Raw genomic sequence first — 19,995 nt, 5'->3', positions numbered from 1 at the left:
TATGCAAGAGTACTTTCACATTCAGTAATTTTATTATTACATGTTCCTGGAATTGCCACTTAGGTGTACGATATGGAGCTGGGTGAAGAATTCTATCTTCCGCAAAATAAGAAGGAAAGCAGACAGATAGCCCCAGAGCTATCAGATCTTGTAATTTACTGTCAAGCTGTAAAGTTCCCTGGTAAGTACACTGCCCTGTTTTATTGCTTTAGGCTTTCTAATTCTTGGAGACATGGTGTTTATGTTTTGAATTAGTTAGTATAAGCATTTTCAAATTGAAGTAGTCGAGGAGCTTTTTTCTTGATGATTTGGTAGTCTACATAATAATAGCTTCTGGCTGAGAAGTAGTATACATAAATTATGTGAAGACATATTGTTTGTCATATTAAAATGTTTACAAAAGTGAAATTTGCCAGTCTTCACAACTTAGACAACTGCTTCATTGCCAAATGACAGACGACAGAAAGCTTTATCTTAAGAGCTCTGAGTTTCCATGTAAGGACGTACGGAATTAGGAAGGAAAATATTCTCCAAACCTTGCAGGAAGAGCTTGTCACATTTCTTTAAGTGACCTCAGTTTAACGTGTTTCACCTTTGCCTACAGCTACATCTTCTGTTCTTTCCTAAGTACATAGAAGGGGAGCCATTTGGGCACGTAAAGCAGCCTTTTCATGGCGTGGGTGAGGACAGCTGATTGTGCAGACACACACATGCACACATTCTTTATGGAAGGGGTTAAGGAAATAGGAGGGTCTTCTTCTGTACAGTAGGAAGAATAATGTTTGCAGAGGAAAAGGAGAGGGAGTAACTGAAGAGGAGATCACTGATAGTTACTTGTTCAGTACTGAAACACGAGGTTGAGTATGTTTTGGCTCATACTGAGTACATAAATACTTTTAAATTGAGAATTTATTGTTTATTGATGTGTTTAATGTTTTGAATGAAGAATCTGCTTTTTAATGGAATGGTTCTCTGTGGAAAAGTTAGTAATTCTGCCAAATCATGATCTTATACAAATAGAACTATAATCAGATTAGAGAAGCTAACCAAACATAAAATAGTGTCAAATTGGCAAGATAAACATGCTGAAAAATGGAGACACATTCTTTTATAATCCTCTATAACTTTAAGAATCGTAGGTGTCACTTGTAAAAATAATAACTTCTAAAAATTCAAATCTGATACTCTTTTTAATGAAATTTGCAATGAGATATCTTTCAAATAAAATATTTTCTTTTAAAGGATGATATTCAAGATTAAACAGAGATAGTTTGAGTTGTTCCAAGCATTTTGACACACAAAGAAGTTCTGATGTTCTAAGAAAACTTTAAAATATTTCAGTTTTTTAATGTAATTTCAGTTATAAAAGAAATACCCACTTTCCTTATCGGATTTCTTCCTCTTGGTTTAAAGCTGTAGAAATTATTTTTCCAACAAACTTTGTCTCCTTTGAGACAAATACTGCCTTCTCTGCAAGATACGTAGACTTCCGTGGCCACCATGCTACTGACTGGATTCCTCTGCTCAGCTGGAGGGCACAGACATGGTGCACTGCCGTACCCCAATACGGTCCATGAATAATGAGAACAAGGCTGGTACATCCATGACTATGTAGCTCTGTTGACTGGATTCCTAACCAACTCAGAAAATGTGAGAGTTTGGGAAACAGGGAGGGCAGAATTCATGTCAGTGGCGCATCAATGGTGTAAATACTTTATTTCTCATGTCTTCATATATTTCTATTCTGTGTTTATAGTTGCCTATGTCCCTGAATGTTAATCACTGATTTGTGACTATAAAAAAGGACAAGGACCATTATGCTCACTTATCCTAGCCTACAGCGTAACATAGACTTCCCTAAGTGCTCCCTGGTCAAAACAGAATTTATCATGTGGAGAAAATAAAATTTCTTGTTTATAGAATCTCTAGTAACAAGGAACCCACCACAGCTCTTGTTTCAGTGGGTTTCGACCCTTACAGTCCTTGCTGAACTTCCATTTCAGTCTGTTGGATGTCATCATACCATTATCTAAGAGGGTGAAGGTCTGTTCTTTTGGGTCACCCAAGATGAAGGCAGTGAAGCATACTTGAGCACAATACTGCTAAAACCCACTGGCACGTGGCCGTTGCCTTGGTGCTGAGGATCCTTACACAATGAGTAGAGAAAGTTGAGTACATAAAACCGGGATCTGCACAATCAAGTGCAGAGAGCAGGGAGTCACCTGAGCTAACCAGCATGAAATTCAGTCACCGTCTCCATTGTGTCAGACTGTCTGCCCCTATGGTATCACTTTTCAAGAAACTGAAGTGAACATAAAAAAGGGAACCCTATATACAAAAGTACCGTAAATTCTTTTTCAGGGTCTGCAGACCCGCACACTAACTGAGTGTTGGTCTGAAACACAGGGTGAGAAGGTGACAATTACAGTTTAACCTGTTACTTTAGTATGGTTAGAATAAGAAGGGCAGGGAAGTTTGCCATCCTCTGGATTAAAAATCTAAAAGCAGTAAAGCAGTGTGGTTATATCTAACATGAGAGATGGGCACTAAATTCTGTAACTCAAAGGATACAGCATAGGGGTTGTAGGGAGATACAAAACATTTCCTCCATCATTATGGTAGTATGATAGGATCTGTGTGGAATATGGTGGGATCTAAGCTGGTCCCGCTTTGACCAGAGGTTTGGACCAGATGACTTCCAGGTCCTTGCCAACCTCCATTATTTTATGAATTTATGATTCTATGAACAGGTGATGCTATATTTTGAAGTCAAGTTTAAATTGGAGTGGAAAGTGGAGCTTGTCTGTGGGAGGAGGCATGTCACATGCAAAGCACAGCCATGGGAAACACTGAAAGAAAACTCCCAGCTGCAGCTTACCCTGTGGCCACCACATTGGGTTCAGTTAACCCTGGTGTTTTGCATTGCACTCTCTGGTGATTTATGAGGTTAGTCTGTTTCCTCAGTGACTGTCTCCACAACAGGATTTTGAAACGTGGATCTTGCTTGCCAAAACCATTTGATCCATTGAAAACTGAGATTAAATAGTGCTGGAAGCACACAGTGCATAACTCCTCATTCTTCTAGTCAGTTCATATTCCTTGATCTCAGCTTCTACCATCTCCTGTGGTTTATGTGTATGCTTTGGCCCAAAGAGACAATATGTCTCCAACGCTGAAAACATTTATGTGTATCCTAAATTTCAGTAACCCAAGCAGTTCCATTGAAACTATCAGCATAATTTTACTAAGTACATGTAGACATGCTGTAAAGATTGAGAGCTGAAAATTTACAGCTGTGGACAGACTTCAGTAGAAAAGAGTCCAGTGTATCCTCTTTGTGATTTACAGGTGTAGTTTAAATATTAGTATTAAATCCAGAACTGTCTTTAGGCAGGTGTGAATTGATGTGAGTTCGAGGGTTGTTTTATGAGTCACAGTTAGGCAAATAACAGTGTGCCTGCTTTGTTATATTTTATATCACAAGTACATCTTGGGTCTCTGAGAGCATCCCGCACCTCACTGCTGTGGGTGTCAGAATAAGCATCGTGCGTTTTGACTTACTTTAATTTTGGTCTGCCATGTGCTCTCTCCAAGTCAACAGAAAGAAACGGACCTTAAGGGGGATTAAGTCTGTTTACTTCACTGGGATTTAGATCATGATTTTAATGATTATTTTGCTGGAATGCATACGTTTGAATAATGGCTATACTAGAGCTTTCCAGCTTCACTTCTAGTACATATTGGCCATTAAATGCCTAATGGATTTTGCACACCTACCATATTTCTCATCACTGAAATACAAATTCTAAACAGAAGAAGATAACTCTGAAAACATCTTGAGGTCAAACTGTAACCAACAGCATTTGGGCTTTTTCCTTTACATTATATCTTTAAATCATATTTTTGCATTTATTTAATTATGTAGGTATCCTATCCTAGATGAATTTGGTTATATTCACTACTGTACAGATTTATTGCTTCTGTAGAAAGGAATTTTTTTAAAATTATTCTAAGGATGAAGACATTGGGACCGTTGCTGCAGAATTTTTTAGTATTAACTAGGACCATTTGGTAATTTGAGACAGAGCCTTCCTCAAGCCAAAAAGTAAAATGGAGAAAAGTTATATTGCAGACAGATAACTGTATATCTGTATTGCTTCATATAAGTTTTTATATACATTATATATATAAACATACATAATATATACGTATATAAAGGCATGTATGTATGCAAAGATGTTAACATTAAATTATGGAGAAAAATACACTGCTTGCCCTGTGTACTATATAACAGGAGTATTCATGCCTTCAAAAATAATGTAAAATATGATGGAAAATGTCATGACCTCTTGGTCATGTTTTTTGGCTCATTTATTTTACATTTATGGGAACAGGCTTGTCAACTCTAAACCCATCTGGCTCTAGCAGAGGAAAAGAAAGAAAAAGCAGGAAGTCCATTTTTGGCAACAATCCTGGCAGGCTGAGCCCTGGGGAGTCAGCTACTCTTGCCAAAGCATCTGGAAAAGGTAAAGTTAGCATCTTCTTTCATCAGTCACGTGGAATGACTCTGTAATCCAACACATGTACCAGACCAAGTTGTTAAAGATCAAATACTTTACAATGTGTAAGATGTTGAAGTTTGGAATGGTTTTTCGTTAGCGCAGCAGCTATTACAGTAACACTAGTATAACTGAAGTGTCAAGTGTGGAATATTAAAATAGGATTACTTGGTCAGGAATATGAAGACCCTAATTCATAAATGATTCAAAACTAACATACATTTTAAGTGATGTATCGTAAAGTTTGTATTTTAAAAGGTATGAATGAGTATTTTCAAAGTACAAATGGAAGTCAGAACTGTTGGGCTGGATCCAGAAAAGGATTTTTAGTGTCTGAAGTAGGACTTAGTTGCCTAAAATTCAGCCAAGTCCAAACGTGTAATCGTGCAAACTCCTGTGTTCCACCTTGGATGTATTTAGGTTCCGCAGGTGATTCAGTTTGTGAACTTGGAAATTGTACTTTTGCGTACGAATAGATGTAAAGAAATACAAAGAAAGTACAGAAAAGGTTCTGGAACAGGGATGAGACCCAGATCCCCTGCCTTTCAGGTGAATGCCGTAAACAGAAAGTTACAGAGTTGTACCCTTTTCTTGTATTCATTTTCTGGCTCAAGGAACGTTGCATTTCTTTCAGCCCAAGGGGCACAGCTGCAGCAGACAGGCTAGATTCCCTTCTAGAGATCAGTGTCCTAAAAATGAAGAAGTCTAGCGCCTAATTCTAGAGCATATAAGTATTTTGCTGGCTTTGTCCCCTAACTCTTACGGCACTTGGTAGACTGCCTGTTTGGATACTTAGCAGATGGGTTTCAATTTTGCCTCCTTTCCTCATGTAAAATGTATAAATGAGAAGAATGGAATTTTATTCCATTATTTTATTCAGGCAAATGCCAATTAAGTATTTATGAAAGTGGTTGTTAGCACATCTAATGACAGTATCATTTAAATACTTAAACATTATGTTTCCTCTCATGGATTGTTCCTACTGTATAAGAAGGAATGTGACACTTACACCGAGTAGTGTCATTTTCCAGGACCACCTTTTTCTACCATAACCAAAGTATGCACACATACTTCACTAGAAGGCATTGAATTCCTGGAGTCTCTGGATCTGCAGGTGTAACTTGAAGGTACTGTTTATTTTCCAGGTCCTTTTGATGTGATGCGGCAGACCTGGGAAGACCCTTGCTCTCCTTACAACTCTCCAGCTTCTCTCAGTGCTATCATAAGGACGCCCAAGTGCTACCATATCTCCTCCCTGAACGAGAACGCTGCCAAGCGGCTGTGCCGGCGGTACTCTCAGAAGCTGATCCAGCACACCAGCTGTCAGCTCCTGAGGACCTACCCCGCTGCCACGCGCATTGACTCCTCAAATCCCCATCCACTGATCTTCTGGCTCCATGGCGTACAGCTCGTAGCTCTTAACTACCAAACAGATGGTATGGGTACACGAATGCACATTGTAATACATTTTAAATGCGAAATAAGTCCTTAAACTGTGAATTTGTATTTGACATTTGCTTTTACCTGCTGTCATGAGGGGATGTACCTGTCTGTGCCCCCAGCACAAACAGGTTCATACCATGACAGTCTGGTCTTTGAGAGCAGCAATCCCAGAGTTCAGGAGCTTTACGCCAATGTAGCAGATCTCCTGATAGCATGGAAGTGCCTGGACAGCAACGCCTTCCGTTTTTGTTTTTATTTTATTGCTGAAGGTTGGTTTTTTCCCCCAGTTCAAGTAGCTGTTATCCCTTTTTGGTAATTTCAAGTACAGAAAGGTCCTGAACTATTTTTTACTTAGAAGTGCTGCCTTGGATACTGGTTTAATGTTGATCAAAACGTTTTTGGCCCATTTTCTATCCTGTCTTGTGTTCCTTCACCTTTTCTATGGGGGATCCATTAGGTCATCTACAAAGCTACACAGTCAATGCTTTTTCATTCTCCAGTTCAGGGCAAATACCTAGAAACTTCTCAAAGAATAGGTGTAGGCAAGCCCAACAGTTGCATAAAGACAACGGAAAGGGATAGAAAAGAATGAACTGTTCGTATAGTTTTGTATAATTAAGTATTGGATAGGTTGGATACATAAATTAGAGCTATCTCTGAAAACCAAGAATGAATTGATAGTGCACAACTAAAATAATTTAAAAAAAGATATTTAAAACATGTCTTTGTCTTCACTGTTACAGTTTTTCCATTGTACCATTGCTCTTTGTCAGTTTTGGCTGCCTTACTTCCACAGATCTTCCTCTGCAACTTAATGCAGCGATGTTTGAGGCTAATGGTGGCTGTGGATATGTTTTGAAACCTCCTGTTCTGTGGGATAAAAATTGTTCCATGTACCAGCAGTTTTGTCCATTAGAAAGAGATCTTGATAATAAGGAGCCAGCAATATATTCTTTAACAGTAAGTACATTAAAAGGGAATTTCATACAGCCAAACAGCTAGAAGTAGACAACGTTTAACTACAGTCTTTAACCAGCATTACAGTCATGCTTCTGTATGAAAAGATGGAACTTTTAATTGTTGCTTGTACTTCTGAAGGTCAGCATAACTAAAAGAAATTGGAGGGGGAAGGAGCAAATAATTGTCTTTATTTTATTGGCTGGTTTGTATCCATAGTTACTTTCACTGTTTCCTTTACAATATTTGTCAAAACGCAGCCCTGAAAGCATTTTCCCTGGGACTACATAACCGTGTAAAATTATACATGTGCCTGGATGTTTTACACGTTTGTGAACACTTGAGAAGTTACACAAAAAGCCATTATGAAAATATTGAATATTAAAAAAATATTTTTTTAAAACTTATCTAGTAAGATATATCTTTCATGGATTTATGGCCAACAAAAATGTATTCTAAGAAGCTAGTCCTTTCCAGGAGATGTTTCAGAAATGTGAGATTCATAAGAATCAAAATTCTCCCAGCTGTGGTAATTGCACACCTAATTCTTGTGTTGTGTATGCCAAAGCAAGCCAGAGGTCAGTGCCATCACCCCAGAGTAATGGAGAAGAAAATTTGATCCTTTTTGACTACGTTACTGGTACATTCGTTCTGGATTAACTTTCAGATGCTTTGAATGGTTACACTCATGATGTATAGTGTATTTTTTTCAGAGGGAAAGGTACCATAGCAATGGCATGGCGGGTGGGGGTGGTGTTGAAGCAGCTCTGCTTCTGAAATTACTGCCCTGGCGATTACAAAAGTAGGGGAGTGTTGTAATTAAATTAGCATGTTAACAAACTGTGCTTAGGAGTGTGATAAACAATATTTAGCTCAGAATCGTGACAGTAAAAGAATTACTCCACTAATTGGTTTCTCTGTGTACTCCTCGGCTTCAGATTGTGTCCGGACAGAACGTCTGCCCTAGCAATAGCACGGGCAGTCCGTGCATTGAAATTGATGTGCTGGGGATGCCTCTGGATAGCTGCCATTTCCGGACGAAGCCCATTCATCGCAACACTCTCAACCCCATGTGGAATGAACAGTTTCTTTTCCGGGTTCACTTCGAAGATTTGGTCTTTCTTCGGTTCGCAGTTGTTGAAAATAACAGCTCAGCTGTAACAGCTCAGAGAATCATTCCCCTAAAAGCCCTAAAAAGAGGTACAGTGTAGTTTGTAGTGACACCCTATGCCAAAATGGTCCAGCAGATTCCTGGACTGAATGCTGCCGGAGGGATATTTTTAATCAGCTGGTTGCATTTTTCTAGAGGAGACAGGGAGCAAATAGCAGACGACATACTTTGCCCTGGCAGTACGATGCTGATCTAATCGACTCCGTGGGAGCTGGAGGCTGCCCCAGTGACTTGTAAAAAGTCAGATCTTGTGCTGTCGCAGAGACTGGGGCATCTCATACGCAGTTGCTCCGATCCTGAGCTGTGGCTGTGAGGTTGTGTTCACCTTGAGACTTGCTGCTCCCTTAGGAAGCGTGGAGCGGTTTCACTCCCTGCTTTGTGCTTTGCCCAAGAAACTGCTGTAACTGGTGATCACTGGGCAGAGGGGTATTGCACTTCTTGCAGCCGTGGCTGGAGGAGAGGTGAAGGAAGGGTGAAAAAAGGTGAGAGAGAAATGAGGAAGCATCATTAATTCTGTGACACCTGGGGGAGGGAGTTTCCATATTGCCAGCAGCTCTTCAGCAGAACGGTAAAAATACTTTCATGTTCACTTCATGCCACTGTAATACCACCCAACGGTCTTAGCGTATGAGATCTGGCCATAGACACGCATTTTCCCAGTGAGAATTTGTCCTTGTTTCATTCATATTCTAATATTTAGCTATTTCATGTATGAATATATTGAATATTACGGCAAAACAAAGGTAGGCAGCTATATGAGCCACTCAGCAGTTCATAGCATTTGGCTTACACTGTTGTACTGACAAAGAGTGTTAATGCAGTGTTATTACAGTGCTTTAAATCCTATAGGTGTGGCAAATTGTAGCTACAAATACAGCAAATTTGAGTTTTCAATTTATGAGACTTGTGTCCTAGGATGTGGCAAAGTACTTACAGAAGGGTTTTTTCTCTTTAGGCTATAGACATGTCCAGCTCCATAACCTGCACAATGAAGTATTAGAAATTTCTAGTTTGTTTATAAACAGTCGGAGAATGGAAGAAATTCCCTCTGGAAACACTCTGCCTGCATCTATGGTAATTTAATTATTTTTTTGTGAATGCCATGTATTCTTGTCTTAATGGTCTGAAGACTTCTAGAACCAGACTGTTCAAAGATGTTAGCCCCTAAACCTGCACATTTTTCAGAAGTTTTTTGATGCCTAATTCTTTTCGGCTTTCGTGGAAGTAAGGTTCTCCCACCTGGCTGAAACAGTCAGGGGGTAAATCTTTTCAAATTCTGGCTTTCGGTGTATTTAGGTATAGCATAAGAACTCCTGTGCTGGAGGAGAAGTGTGGTTGAGCAGTAAGGTTCAGAGCTGCCTCATGCATTCCTTTATGCATGAATCATAATGCATTTGGGGAAAAAAAAGAAAGATGCAAATTACCAACAACTTCAGAATAATGAGAGTAAAAGTGAATTCTGTTACAGGAAAAGATGGAGCCTGTATTTGCATAAATACATACATATATTTATATGTGTGTGTGTGCACATCTGTATGCTTATATGTACAAATATGTATACATACACATACAGATGTGTGTATGCTATATATGACAATATGTATCTATGTATGCATCTGTGGATGTGATTTTTTTTTTTTTTTTTAAATAGCCCTTAATGTTAGGTTTCCTGGGTTACTTGTGTTTTAGTAACATTAAGCATGTATATTACCATTTTGCTGATTCCTAAAGTGTTAGATAAAACCTCAGCTACTGTGTGTGCAGCAGATGTGTTGCAGATGTTACCCTCCTGCAAATACATGCTGAACACGTATCTTGGTGAATTACTAGGGCAGAAAGGAAGAACATAAATGGTTTGGAGGGTAAAATGAAGTTACAGATTTTCATCCAGTAATTCGTACACTGAATCCAAATAGTCTTGAGCTCAGCTAGAATGCAGATAGTGAGTGATGGAGGTCTACCCTTTGTTCAGTGGCAGTTTATATACTCTCACTGGAAAAATTCCTTCTTCTTTCTCTTCAGCTTCAAGGTAGGGTGGGGTCTTTTGGGGGTTGCTTTGTTGGGGTTTTTTTAATGCCTTGATCTGTCATGTAAGAGACATGTATTAGCCTGATAGCTTTGCTCTGTCAAGGTCCTTACAAATTGTATGTACAGTTTCAAGCAACCTAAAAATAACTTGCCTGCGTAAAAACATTCAGTAACCTGTTGAATGTTGTCTGCACAGTTGTTTAGCATGGGGGAAAGGAAAGCTGCTGTGACATACAAAGTGACAATTCATGGAATTCCAGGCCCGGAGCCTTTCACTGTTTTTAATGTAAGTGGGGGGACCACAGCTGCACAGCTTCTCCATCAGGTAAGTTGCCTGCTGAATTGCAGACTAATGGCAAGAATCCACACCAACATCATTCTGGACATTCATCTCCCTGCATTTCTCACATGCAGGGTCATTGTACTTCATTCATCACAGCAAGGAGATGCCTTAGGAATGTATGATGTGGAATTAATTGCATTGCAAACGCAGACTGTCATCAGCGAAATTTTCCCAATCTTGGCTTCAGAGAATGGGCTTATAATCTTAGAACATATTCCCTGTTAGTATTGTAATATTTGGGCATACACAGATGAGAAAAACAGTCTTTCTGACCGACGGAGGCAGTGGGCTGTCCTTACAACAAGGGCAAACATTTCTGCGCAATTCTTTGAACTTGAGCACCATAGGAATACAGAGTAAAAGTTAGAGGGCTAAGTTCATGAGTAGAAAAACCAGTTAACTCAACAGGGATTGTTATTCTAGCAGTGGGAAAAGACTGTACTGTCCTGGGATTATGAATAAATTGTCTGGCCAGCCAAACAGGACAGAAATAAGCTTAAATAGTACTGCCTTGTCTGGAATAGTTGAACTGCTTGGCTAGGCTAAAGAGAACAGTACATTACCCTGGAGTAAAATATCTGAATAATAAATAGCGCATCAGAAATCTTGCCTACACTATCAGAATAGTTATTGATTCTTAAAGCTTCTTTATTCATTCTCATTTATAACTACTAATTATGTAGTGTTTATATTTAGCATTCTAATTGCTGTGTGTTTATTGTGGTCTGTCTTAGCTCTTGGCTACCACAAAAGGCACAGAGTCATGTGCTGCAGACTATTTTCTGATGGAAGAGAAAAGTTTTATATCTAAAGAAAAGAGTGAATGCAGAAAACCACCATTCCAGAGAGCGATTGGTCCTGAAGAAGGGCTAGTGCAGCTTTTGAACAGTTGGTTCCCAGAAGAAGGATATGTTGGAAGGATTATCTTTAAAACCCGAGAGGAAGTAAGTCTGTTTTAGATAAACTGTTGTTTACAAAGGTAGCTAAAACCAGCTGCTAGGACCAGGAAACAAAAGGGTGCAGTATTTGTTTCACTACTTGGTGAGTAATGTCAATGTTGTGTACTCCATTTAAAAACAAACATAACTCGAGTGAGCACAACTAGACTGCATACACCTGTGCAACACTAACTTGACTTCACTCGGCTTCAATCATTATCGCTTACTCAGCAGTTCAATGCCACTAGCTTACTGTTTTGACTGATAGTTCTAACTTAATGTAAATCTAGATTTTGATGTGATAGGAAGTTAGTATAAAGAAAGAAGGATAATAGTTAATACTAAAGGATCATAGATAACAGAACTCCAGACTACAATTATCAAGCAGTTTAGATGTTAGCAACTTCTTCTCCATTCAGAAAAATTAGAAAGGATTTTAATATTGAAGATCTCTAAAAACCTCAAAGGCTGATTAAATTATCAATGATAGCGTAAAATAATGAAATAGGTGATTTCTTTTAATTTAAAGGGGGAAGATGGAGCGATTACTTCAGTTTAAACTCTGAGCAAAACATCCACAGCTTGAAAATATGCTAGTGCCCAGGCTTGTGAGAAAGAAACAAAAAAGCAGGAGAAAGACACTTAATGATTTCATTTTCAGAGGCACTTCCTTTGGTCAGTTCAGCATATAATAACACTTGCTTAGCTTGAACATAGTAATGTACGTACACATATGTTTAGATACACAGATTTTGTACACATACACAAATGACAGAGATCCTCTGGGATCCTTTAAAATGAAAAAAATACATTTTTAATGATTATTTTGATGCAACTTTTGATAAAGCTTCAATTTGACAAATTACCATTGTGTTACACAAATCTGTATTTTGTTTTCCTTTATTTCTAGTATTTGGAGCAAAAGTTACTAGGCAGAAGTTTGCTTGTGGAAATAGTAGCCTACTTAATTCAGTTGACTGCAACACTTACAAAGTAAGTGTATGCGACCACAAATGTGTCACTGCCAAACCCCATTCTTTCAGGAAACATGGTTTAAAATCTGTCTTAGCGTATGTGAAAATTTTGCTGTAGTTTTGTCCTGTGATGCTAATACCTCAAAGGATTATCTGTAATTCTGAGCCTTTCTGCAGATAGCAGCCTCAGATCTTGGACCTAGAAACGAAGCTGCAAATTTGCACGGAAAAACAAGGAGTGGGTTCACTTGCAGGGTGTGATACACAGCCCATGTTTACAGCTTACAAATCCAGGCTATGTTACCAGGGGTTGGAGAGCAATGCATTATCTGAGAGAAGGCGCAGGGAGGAATGCTGTCTAAAATCTGCAGTAGTCATAGAGCCTGAAAAAAGACAGAGAAGCAGCCTTCCTCTTGCTCCACAGGAAAACGTTCGCTCAGACTTCTTGCTCTCTAAATTCTTTTGGCTTTAGTCCAGGGCTAAGGAGAGAAAAGGACACTTTCCACCATCTCCCATCTTAATGCCACCATTACATGACATTATTTTGCATACATAAGGAAATAAAAGATTCAAGTGATCATTTTTGCATAATGTGGTACTACGCATGTCTCCATTCCTTGCCTACTATGAAAGGTACTTCAGACACTGATCTTAGAAACACGGGTATTTATTACTAGCAATAGTGGCTTGTCAAAACTCTTCTATATAAGACTTGCATTTAATAAAATGGAGCTGGGGCAACAGCAGAGTCTCCAATTTTCATGTGATAAAAGCCTTTTGTGACCCCCAGCTATGAGTTACCTCTCTGAAGTAAATGAATTTGGCTCTCCTTTTTTCTATAGAATTTGAATGAGAGAAACATCTTTCAAGAAGCAAAGGAAGATGCAGCCATCAGCTCTGAGGATGACAGTTTCTTTGTTCAGGTACATGATGTCTCCCCAGAGCAACCACGCACTGTCATCAAAGCTCCCCGCTTAAGCACAGCTCAGGATGTCATACAGCAGGTAAGCAACATGTTTCCATTTAGTCGGTCTGTAATGTGTAGGGTGGAGGTTGGTTTCACACAAGATAAGGTGGGGTTTGTTTTCAGCACTAGCTGAGGAATCAGTTTAGTAACCTGAATCTGAGGGAATGCCTTCTTTTTTTCTGCTTTTAAACAGACTCTTTGCAAAGCCAAATACTCCTACAGCATTTTGAGCAATCCAAATCCAAGTGATTATGTGCTCTTGGAAGAGGTGACGAAAGAGCCCGCAAACAAGAAGTCCTCAACATCTAAACCATCTCAGAGGATTCTCTCTGATCAAGAATGTGTGTTTCAGGCCCAAAGCAAGTGGAAGGGAGCAGGAAAATTTATCCTTAAACTCAAAGAACAGGTTCAGGTAAAAGATTGAATACTTTGCAGCAGGTTTTATAGATGGTCTGTCAGCTCAATGGGAACATATTGTCAATGGGAGGGAGACACAACTGGCATATGAGGCTGGGTGGGGAGAAGAGACTGCAGCAAAAAGCAGATTCCTCTTTTCTCCGCACCTCCCTTACTTTCTTCTTTGCAAAACTGCATCAGTGACATCCAGCAACATGATTCCCTCACAGCCTGCAAATCCCATGACAACCCTTATCTTCTGCTACCAGCTTTCAGTTTTTCAAAATCTTCTGGCTGTGCATGCCCTGCTCCCCATCATAGTAAAGCAGGACTATTCAAATGGGCAGAACTTAAAAACTAATGGAATAAAGTCCCCTTTATTCCTGCCCAGTGAAAAAGGTGTTCTGTTGCTTTATCTCAGGCTTTGGAAAATGGCAGGAATGAAGTACTTGCCTGCTGGGAGAAGGAGCTGCGTTCTCCTTCCCAGCAGATGCCACCAATCCACAGCAGTTGTTGCTTTAAAGTAACTGTGTCATAAGCACAGATTTTTATACAAATTTATACCAGATTTGCTAAACATATACATAATTTTCAATTAATTTATTCAGAACAATCAGAAGAGTGTGCTTGGCTATGAAAGCACAGCTGCAATGAATTTCAAAAGGGGGGCCTGCTTAGGAATATCTTAGGTGGTTTCATATTAATTCCATATTTCACAGCTAACAGTCTGTTAAACCACTTCTGTGCTCTGATTTATTTTTTTAACAGGCAGCACGAGATGACAAAAGAAAAGGCATTTCCTTTACCAGTGAACTCAAGAAGTTAACCAAGTCAAGTAAGCAGTATCGGGGATTCGTATCGCCACCTCTGCAGGTCTTGCCGGACAGTCCACAGAGCAAGGAGGAAAGGTCTGCGTGCAGTTTGACTTTCAGTGACGTTATGGAATAAAACCCACCACTGCCTACAGTACGGTCTGTTCAGGTATGAGATATTAATTCTAACTCTGAGCAGTCATTTAATACATGATTCACAGAGTATTTTTTGTTCAAAGTTGTAGCTGGTGAAACCACAGTGAGATACAAGGGACTGACAGAAAGATCCATAAAAGCCTTATCCATTGGTGTGCACAGGCACAATAAGATCAGTAAGGTCTCCAGTTATTTATTATGGCATTTGCACAGTGAATCAGAATGGTGTGAAGACTGGAGTTTTACCCACTTTCTTTGTCCATTTAAAAAACAAAACAAAAATGTTGCATCCTGGTTGATTTTATAGTATGCATTTTAATCAACTAACTGTGCTTAATTAACCATGTCCTGTTACTCTCTTGCTCTGGGCCAAAGTAAATAGAAGTATCCGGCTAAAACAAGTTTATTGTGTTAATTTCTCTCTGTGGAAATTTTGCCAGAAATGTTTAAACATTTTTACTGTCCTTTCTGTATCTCTTCAATTTCTTCCATCTTGCTTGACTTAACAAATGAAATACACAAGGTAAGACTGTCCTGTTTACAACTTGTCCACCGATGTGCACTAACCAGCTATTTGCACAGTGCTGCTACAGCACTGAGATATCATCTGAGAAGTTACAGCTTGTTGTAAATGAAGAAGAAATCTTTCTCAGTGTTAATAATCCCATCTCACACATGGCCAATTTAGTATTACATTTTTCTTTCCACATACACCTAAGTATTAAAGCATTATTTGACATGCACTGTCACACTACTTCTAAATCATTATGTTAACAGAATTCAAATAATATTTTCATTTGCAAAGTATTTCAAATATGAACGACAAATTTGATACCTTATTTCTAGCCTACTATAAAAACCCTAAATTATCAAAACAACCTGAATTCAAGAAAAGCAAAGTAAATTATGGAAAGAGCCCAGTCACATTCCCTCTTCTTCTGCATTTGTTCTTTCATTTTTTTGAAAACTGGAATTTACATCACTGAATCCTTCTGCAGTGCCTTTGAAGGAACCTGCTGCGGTCTGAACTGGTCGGCAATTGTGTGCCCTGTGCTATAGATGCTTAATCCAGGCAATGCTGCTGGGTTAACATCCAGAATCTGGGAATCCTAAGTGGGATGTTGTAGATTGGAAAGATGCCTGTCAGCTATCGGAAGATTCTCCTCTTCCCATATCTTCACATCTGCAGATTCTCGCTAGGCGGATGAAGAAGTTTTCTTGGACTGTATGTTGTAAACAAACATGTGTTGTCGCCCTCCCCTTTTTAAACAAAAGATAATTTTAGCTAGTTGCCTCTAGGGAAACTGCAGGCAGAGAACCAGAGTGTTCTTTTATGTGTATTATATTAAAATAATGCACTTTTACCTGAAGATTTCTGTTAAACACTGTGTTAAGTGATTGTAAAGAGATTTAAATATACTGTAACTTCTTTCGCATATCTGTTTAACTTTGGTGAATATACACAAAATGCTCGAATTATTTATGGTTTATCTGCTTTAACAAAATAATGTACAATAGCTAAATACACCTAACTGGTAGTGATACTTTGACAAGGAACAACATTTTCTTCTTATAAATTCTTGTTTTCCAGGCTTGTGTTTAAAGAAAGAATATTTATTATCATGTTCCAAAATACATGCCATTGTATAATATATTTATCATATACTACTTCTTAGAAAATGCAGAATTTTTACCTCTCTCTGGATTTAGAGGAAAAAATGTTTGAAGTTTTCTGGTTTTTTCTTTTCAGCACAAGACATTTAATACCCAAAACTGACCAAATTCAAAACAATGCATTGATAAATGTAATTAACATGTCAAAATTTTGAATTTAAAATACATTTTTCCATACAGTCAGGAAATGTCTTTTTACTTGTCTGTTAAACCCAGAGAGTGTAAAGAACTCTTACACTATAACTCCTGACATTTTTGTTTACATAGAAACACTGTTGTAAAGTTTTATGTTTGCTGAATTCATCTTTTGATATTTAAGTTAGTTGTGGTTGTCTTTTTTCCCTCCATGGGAGTTATTAATGTGCTTAGTTAGTTAAAACAATCCATACCAACTTACAGGGGCACAAATGCAACAACTGCTGAAATCAATCATCCCCTTTGATTTCCCACATGAAGTGTAGCTGTGATGAATAAATTGCTCTGCACGTGTTTTGTCTCCCTAAACAAAGCATTTCAGTTACCTGGTGTGGCTAAATCAAGAAATCCATTAATACAGGGAGTGATTCATGCACTCAAGTTATTCCACATCAACTTTAGCACTCGAGCACAAAATGCTGCTGCTCCTAAGAACATCAGGCAAAGGATGAAACAGCAGTGTAACTAAAATGAGGTTTACTTTTGAAAGTGCAAGGACAAAAGGGAAAGAAGTTACAGGCAGTAGTCCTGTGACAACCACCACCACACCCTCCCCCCCCCCGCCCAATAAGTAGAAAATGCATTAAAGAAAGCAAAGTCATTAACTGGCATAAAAACAAGCATTCTGTCACCAGAAGCCATGAAGTCTTTCACTATACACTACAGAAAATTCCTATAAAGTAGCCATTACCAAAGCAAAAAAGTGCCCTCTTGAGGTCATTTCCAGCTTCCAGGGAAAATAACCAGACACACAAAAAATGTCAAATTTCCTTGTGGCATATCCTCCCAGAGACCATGCACTTCCCACTGCTTATCATCAGTACTGATGTAGCAAACCAGCATTTTGCAATGCAGCAATCATGATCCAATTCAAAACCCAACCACCTCCTACCGCAGCCTCTTCACTCATTCACCAATTCTGACTACATAGCCAGCCCCTGTAAGAATGCGTATGCTCTCTCCCTACCCCACACCCATGGCATGTGCATAATGCAAGACTGATACTGAGTAAAATGTTGGAAGTGACAACCTACCCATAGTTTTATATGCATAGTTTGCTTTGGAATACTTTGGAATTACTGGGAAATACATCAACCTACTGCACAATTCAACTAATGCATTTTTTTAAAATGTTTCATTCTCTCTGTTGTTTTAACACAGCAGCAGTTTCCCATCACAAATAATTTTTTTCTTTTGGTGTTTCTATGGCATTTTAGAAACAATACTTACTTTCCTAGAGAGTTTGCCCTTACCTGTTTGGCTTTTTTGTTGTTGTTGTTTGTTACATTCAGCAGCACTGAAAATAAAATTCTTAACATCACCTGGAGTATCATAGTAGTCTGGAAAACACGCTTGCTAACTCATTAGATTCAAAATAGAAAGTCATTACACCCATGTCATCATCCACTAATGGTTTTCTGTTACATAGATTTAAAAAGAAAAAAAACCAAACCCTTGGGAAATTAAGGGACAACGGTAGCCATGTCACATTGTGTAACGCAGGTCTAACACTAGCCTGCAGTCCAGTGGCAGTTTAAAAACAGTAGTTTTGTACTATTTCTACTAACGCAATTTTCTAGCTGTGGGATTAGTTTATTAATATAAGTATCTTCCTCATCAATCAAGGTCTAAAGTTGCTTTTGCTGCTGCTTATCACAGTGAGAGAACAGCAAAGTATTTGGCTTTCTGTTAAAAAACCCCACCAACTTTATAGGCATGTAGACATTATACTGTTCCAGTATTTTCATTAACGTACATATATCACTTAATTTCAAGTTTAGGTATTGGTAAACATCAGAGTGAACTTTTGTTGGTGAAATGTGGTACCTTTTGGGGTGAAGTTGGAAAGGAATACAGTGTACTTCCATTTGTGTTGGTTCCAAATATCCTAATAATGACAATACAACACCACTTGAAGCATTAAACAGGGTTTTTTTGTTAACTTCTGTGAAAGCCCATTTAGAAAGATTTCTTGTGCCAAGTTATTATTCTAATAGGAAAGTTTATTCTCCTTGGACACAGATTTTATTTCTGCAGGAATACCTGTCCACACATTCCTATGACAAGACTTACGAAATAACTTTGTCTCTTTCTGTGCTTTTGGCTGGGCATGGACATCAATTAGGAAAATACATTCATTTTTACATTACAAACTATTTACAGGAAGCAGCTTCCAGGATAAAGTTTGAAAGAAAGGAATGTAAATAACACCTTCCAGAAACATGTAGTCTCTGAGTGGTAGCAGGCCTCACGCTGAACAGTTTACAGGTGGAAATCTCACACTCTGTTGCCTATTGGCAAAAATACAGAAGTATTTTATTCTATACTATTTTTAAATCACTGTTACTTTTCTACCAATTTCTTATATTTTCCTTGCATAGCATGTGCTGCTTGCAGTGGTGTGACTGTATGAGACAGAAGTTGGGCAGTCACAGATCCTGGCCCCGTTGCAGTACTACTCAGTTTGCAGGAACTGGGGCACGCCAGGAGGTACTTCCTATCGCCTGAAGGGTTTCCTGTTTCTATTTTACTAATCCCAAGTTTAGCAGTTAGAAGAATAAAAAATATTATGTCAGTTTTAATTTTTAAATCCTATTCACGTTATTTTTATTGCTACAAATATTACTAGATGAAGTATCTCAATAGCCATCTTTAGAAAGCCATCTGCTTCTAGAAATCACATGCTTTCAAGAATTAAAGACTTTAACATGGAAATATCTAAATATTTCAAGAACACGTTCTCTTACATTCATAGTTTGTCTTTAAAAAAGAAGAACTTGCTGGTAGCTTTACATTTCAGTGAAAGGTTGAGTCTGCAGCTTCTGAAATGGAACTGTCTGTTCTGCTTTAGCTCTCTGAATGCTTCAGCTAACATTTGGTTTTTAATCACTTTTTGGCTGTTACTAGTCAACTATAAAACCATTAGGGTAGCCCACTAAATGTAACAAAGGTGGCATTTTTCCTGTCTGTGATCAATATTTTGTAACTTCAATAGCAATAGACATTTGGCAGAGTTACCAATTAAACACAAAAATCAATAGCAGTAAATAGATTTCGCTCCAATACCTGCACAGGATATTTCAGAATGACTTAGTTGTACAGTTGTCTTCCTCTGCCTCTTAAAGCATGTCAAAGTATTCTGACAATGCAACATCACTATGTGCCAGTCTTTATATTGTTTGGAAACTATGTAAAGTGAACAATTTTAAAAGTGACTTTTCCACCTGGACTATTTTCTCTCTGCTGACTTGAAGAATAAACTTGTATTTGTATATGTTGTAAAAAAATAAATGTTTTAAGATGTTGACTCTTTGCTTTTGCCTTCCTGAACGGACTGAAGTACTGGCAAATGGCCCCCTTGGAATTTTCAGAATTTAAATCA

The 19,995-nt window shown here is 38.4% G+C and overlaps 1 protein-coding gene across 12 annotated transcripts in view; it reads left to right on the top strand.

Moving 5' to 3' along the window:
* Positions 1-19,907, top strand: part of PLCE1 (phospholipase C epsilon 1) — a 166,329-nt gene extending 146,422 nt beyond the window's left edge. For 9 of the 12 annotated variants that reach the window (XM_072871532.1, XM_072871535.1, XM_072871534.1 and 6 more), the window contains 12 exons: positions 64-181; positions 4,383-4,526; positions 5,705-5,995; positions 6,799-6,962; positions 7,898-8,159; positions 9,086-9,204; positions 10,355-10,483; positions 11,236-11,445; positions 13,256-13,417; positions 13,574-13,792; positions 14,545-14,757; positions 15,743-19,907. In XM_072871532.1, coding sequence (XP_072727633.1) covers positions 64-181; positions 4,383-4,526; positions 5,705-5,995; positions 6,799-6,962; positions 7,898-8,159; positions 9,086-9,204; positions 10,355-10,483; positions 11,236-11,445; positions 13,256-13,417; positions 13,574-13,792; positions 14,545-14,724 — 1,998 coding nt within the window. In that variant the 3' untranslated portion in view covers positions 14,725-14,757; positions 15,743-19,907. The remainder of the gene's footprint in view (positions 1-63; positions 182-4,382; positions 4,527-5,704; positions 5,996-6,798; positions 6,963-7,897; positions 8,160-9,085; positions 9,205-10,354; positions 10,484-11,235; positions 11,446-13,255; positions 13,418-13,573; positions 13,793-14,544; positions 14,758-15,742) is intronic. The other 3 variants (XM_072871530.1, XM_072871541.1, XM_072871542.1) reach the window with 1 other exon arrangement.
* The last annotated feature ends 88 nt before the right edge of the window (positions 19,908-19,995 follow it).

Source organism: Ciconia boyciana, chromosome 8 (genome assembly GCF_034638445.1).
Source record: "Ciconia boyciana chromosome 8, ASM3463844v1, whole genome shotgun sequence".
NCBI classification, from domain to species: domain Eukaryota; kingdom Metazoa; phylum Chordata; class Aves; order Ciconiiformes; family Ciconiidae; genus Ciconia; species Ciconia boyciana.
This window is presented reverse-complemented; position numbering and strand designations above follow the sequence as displayed.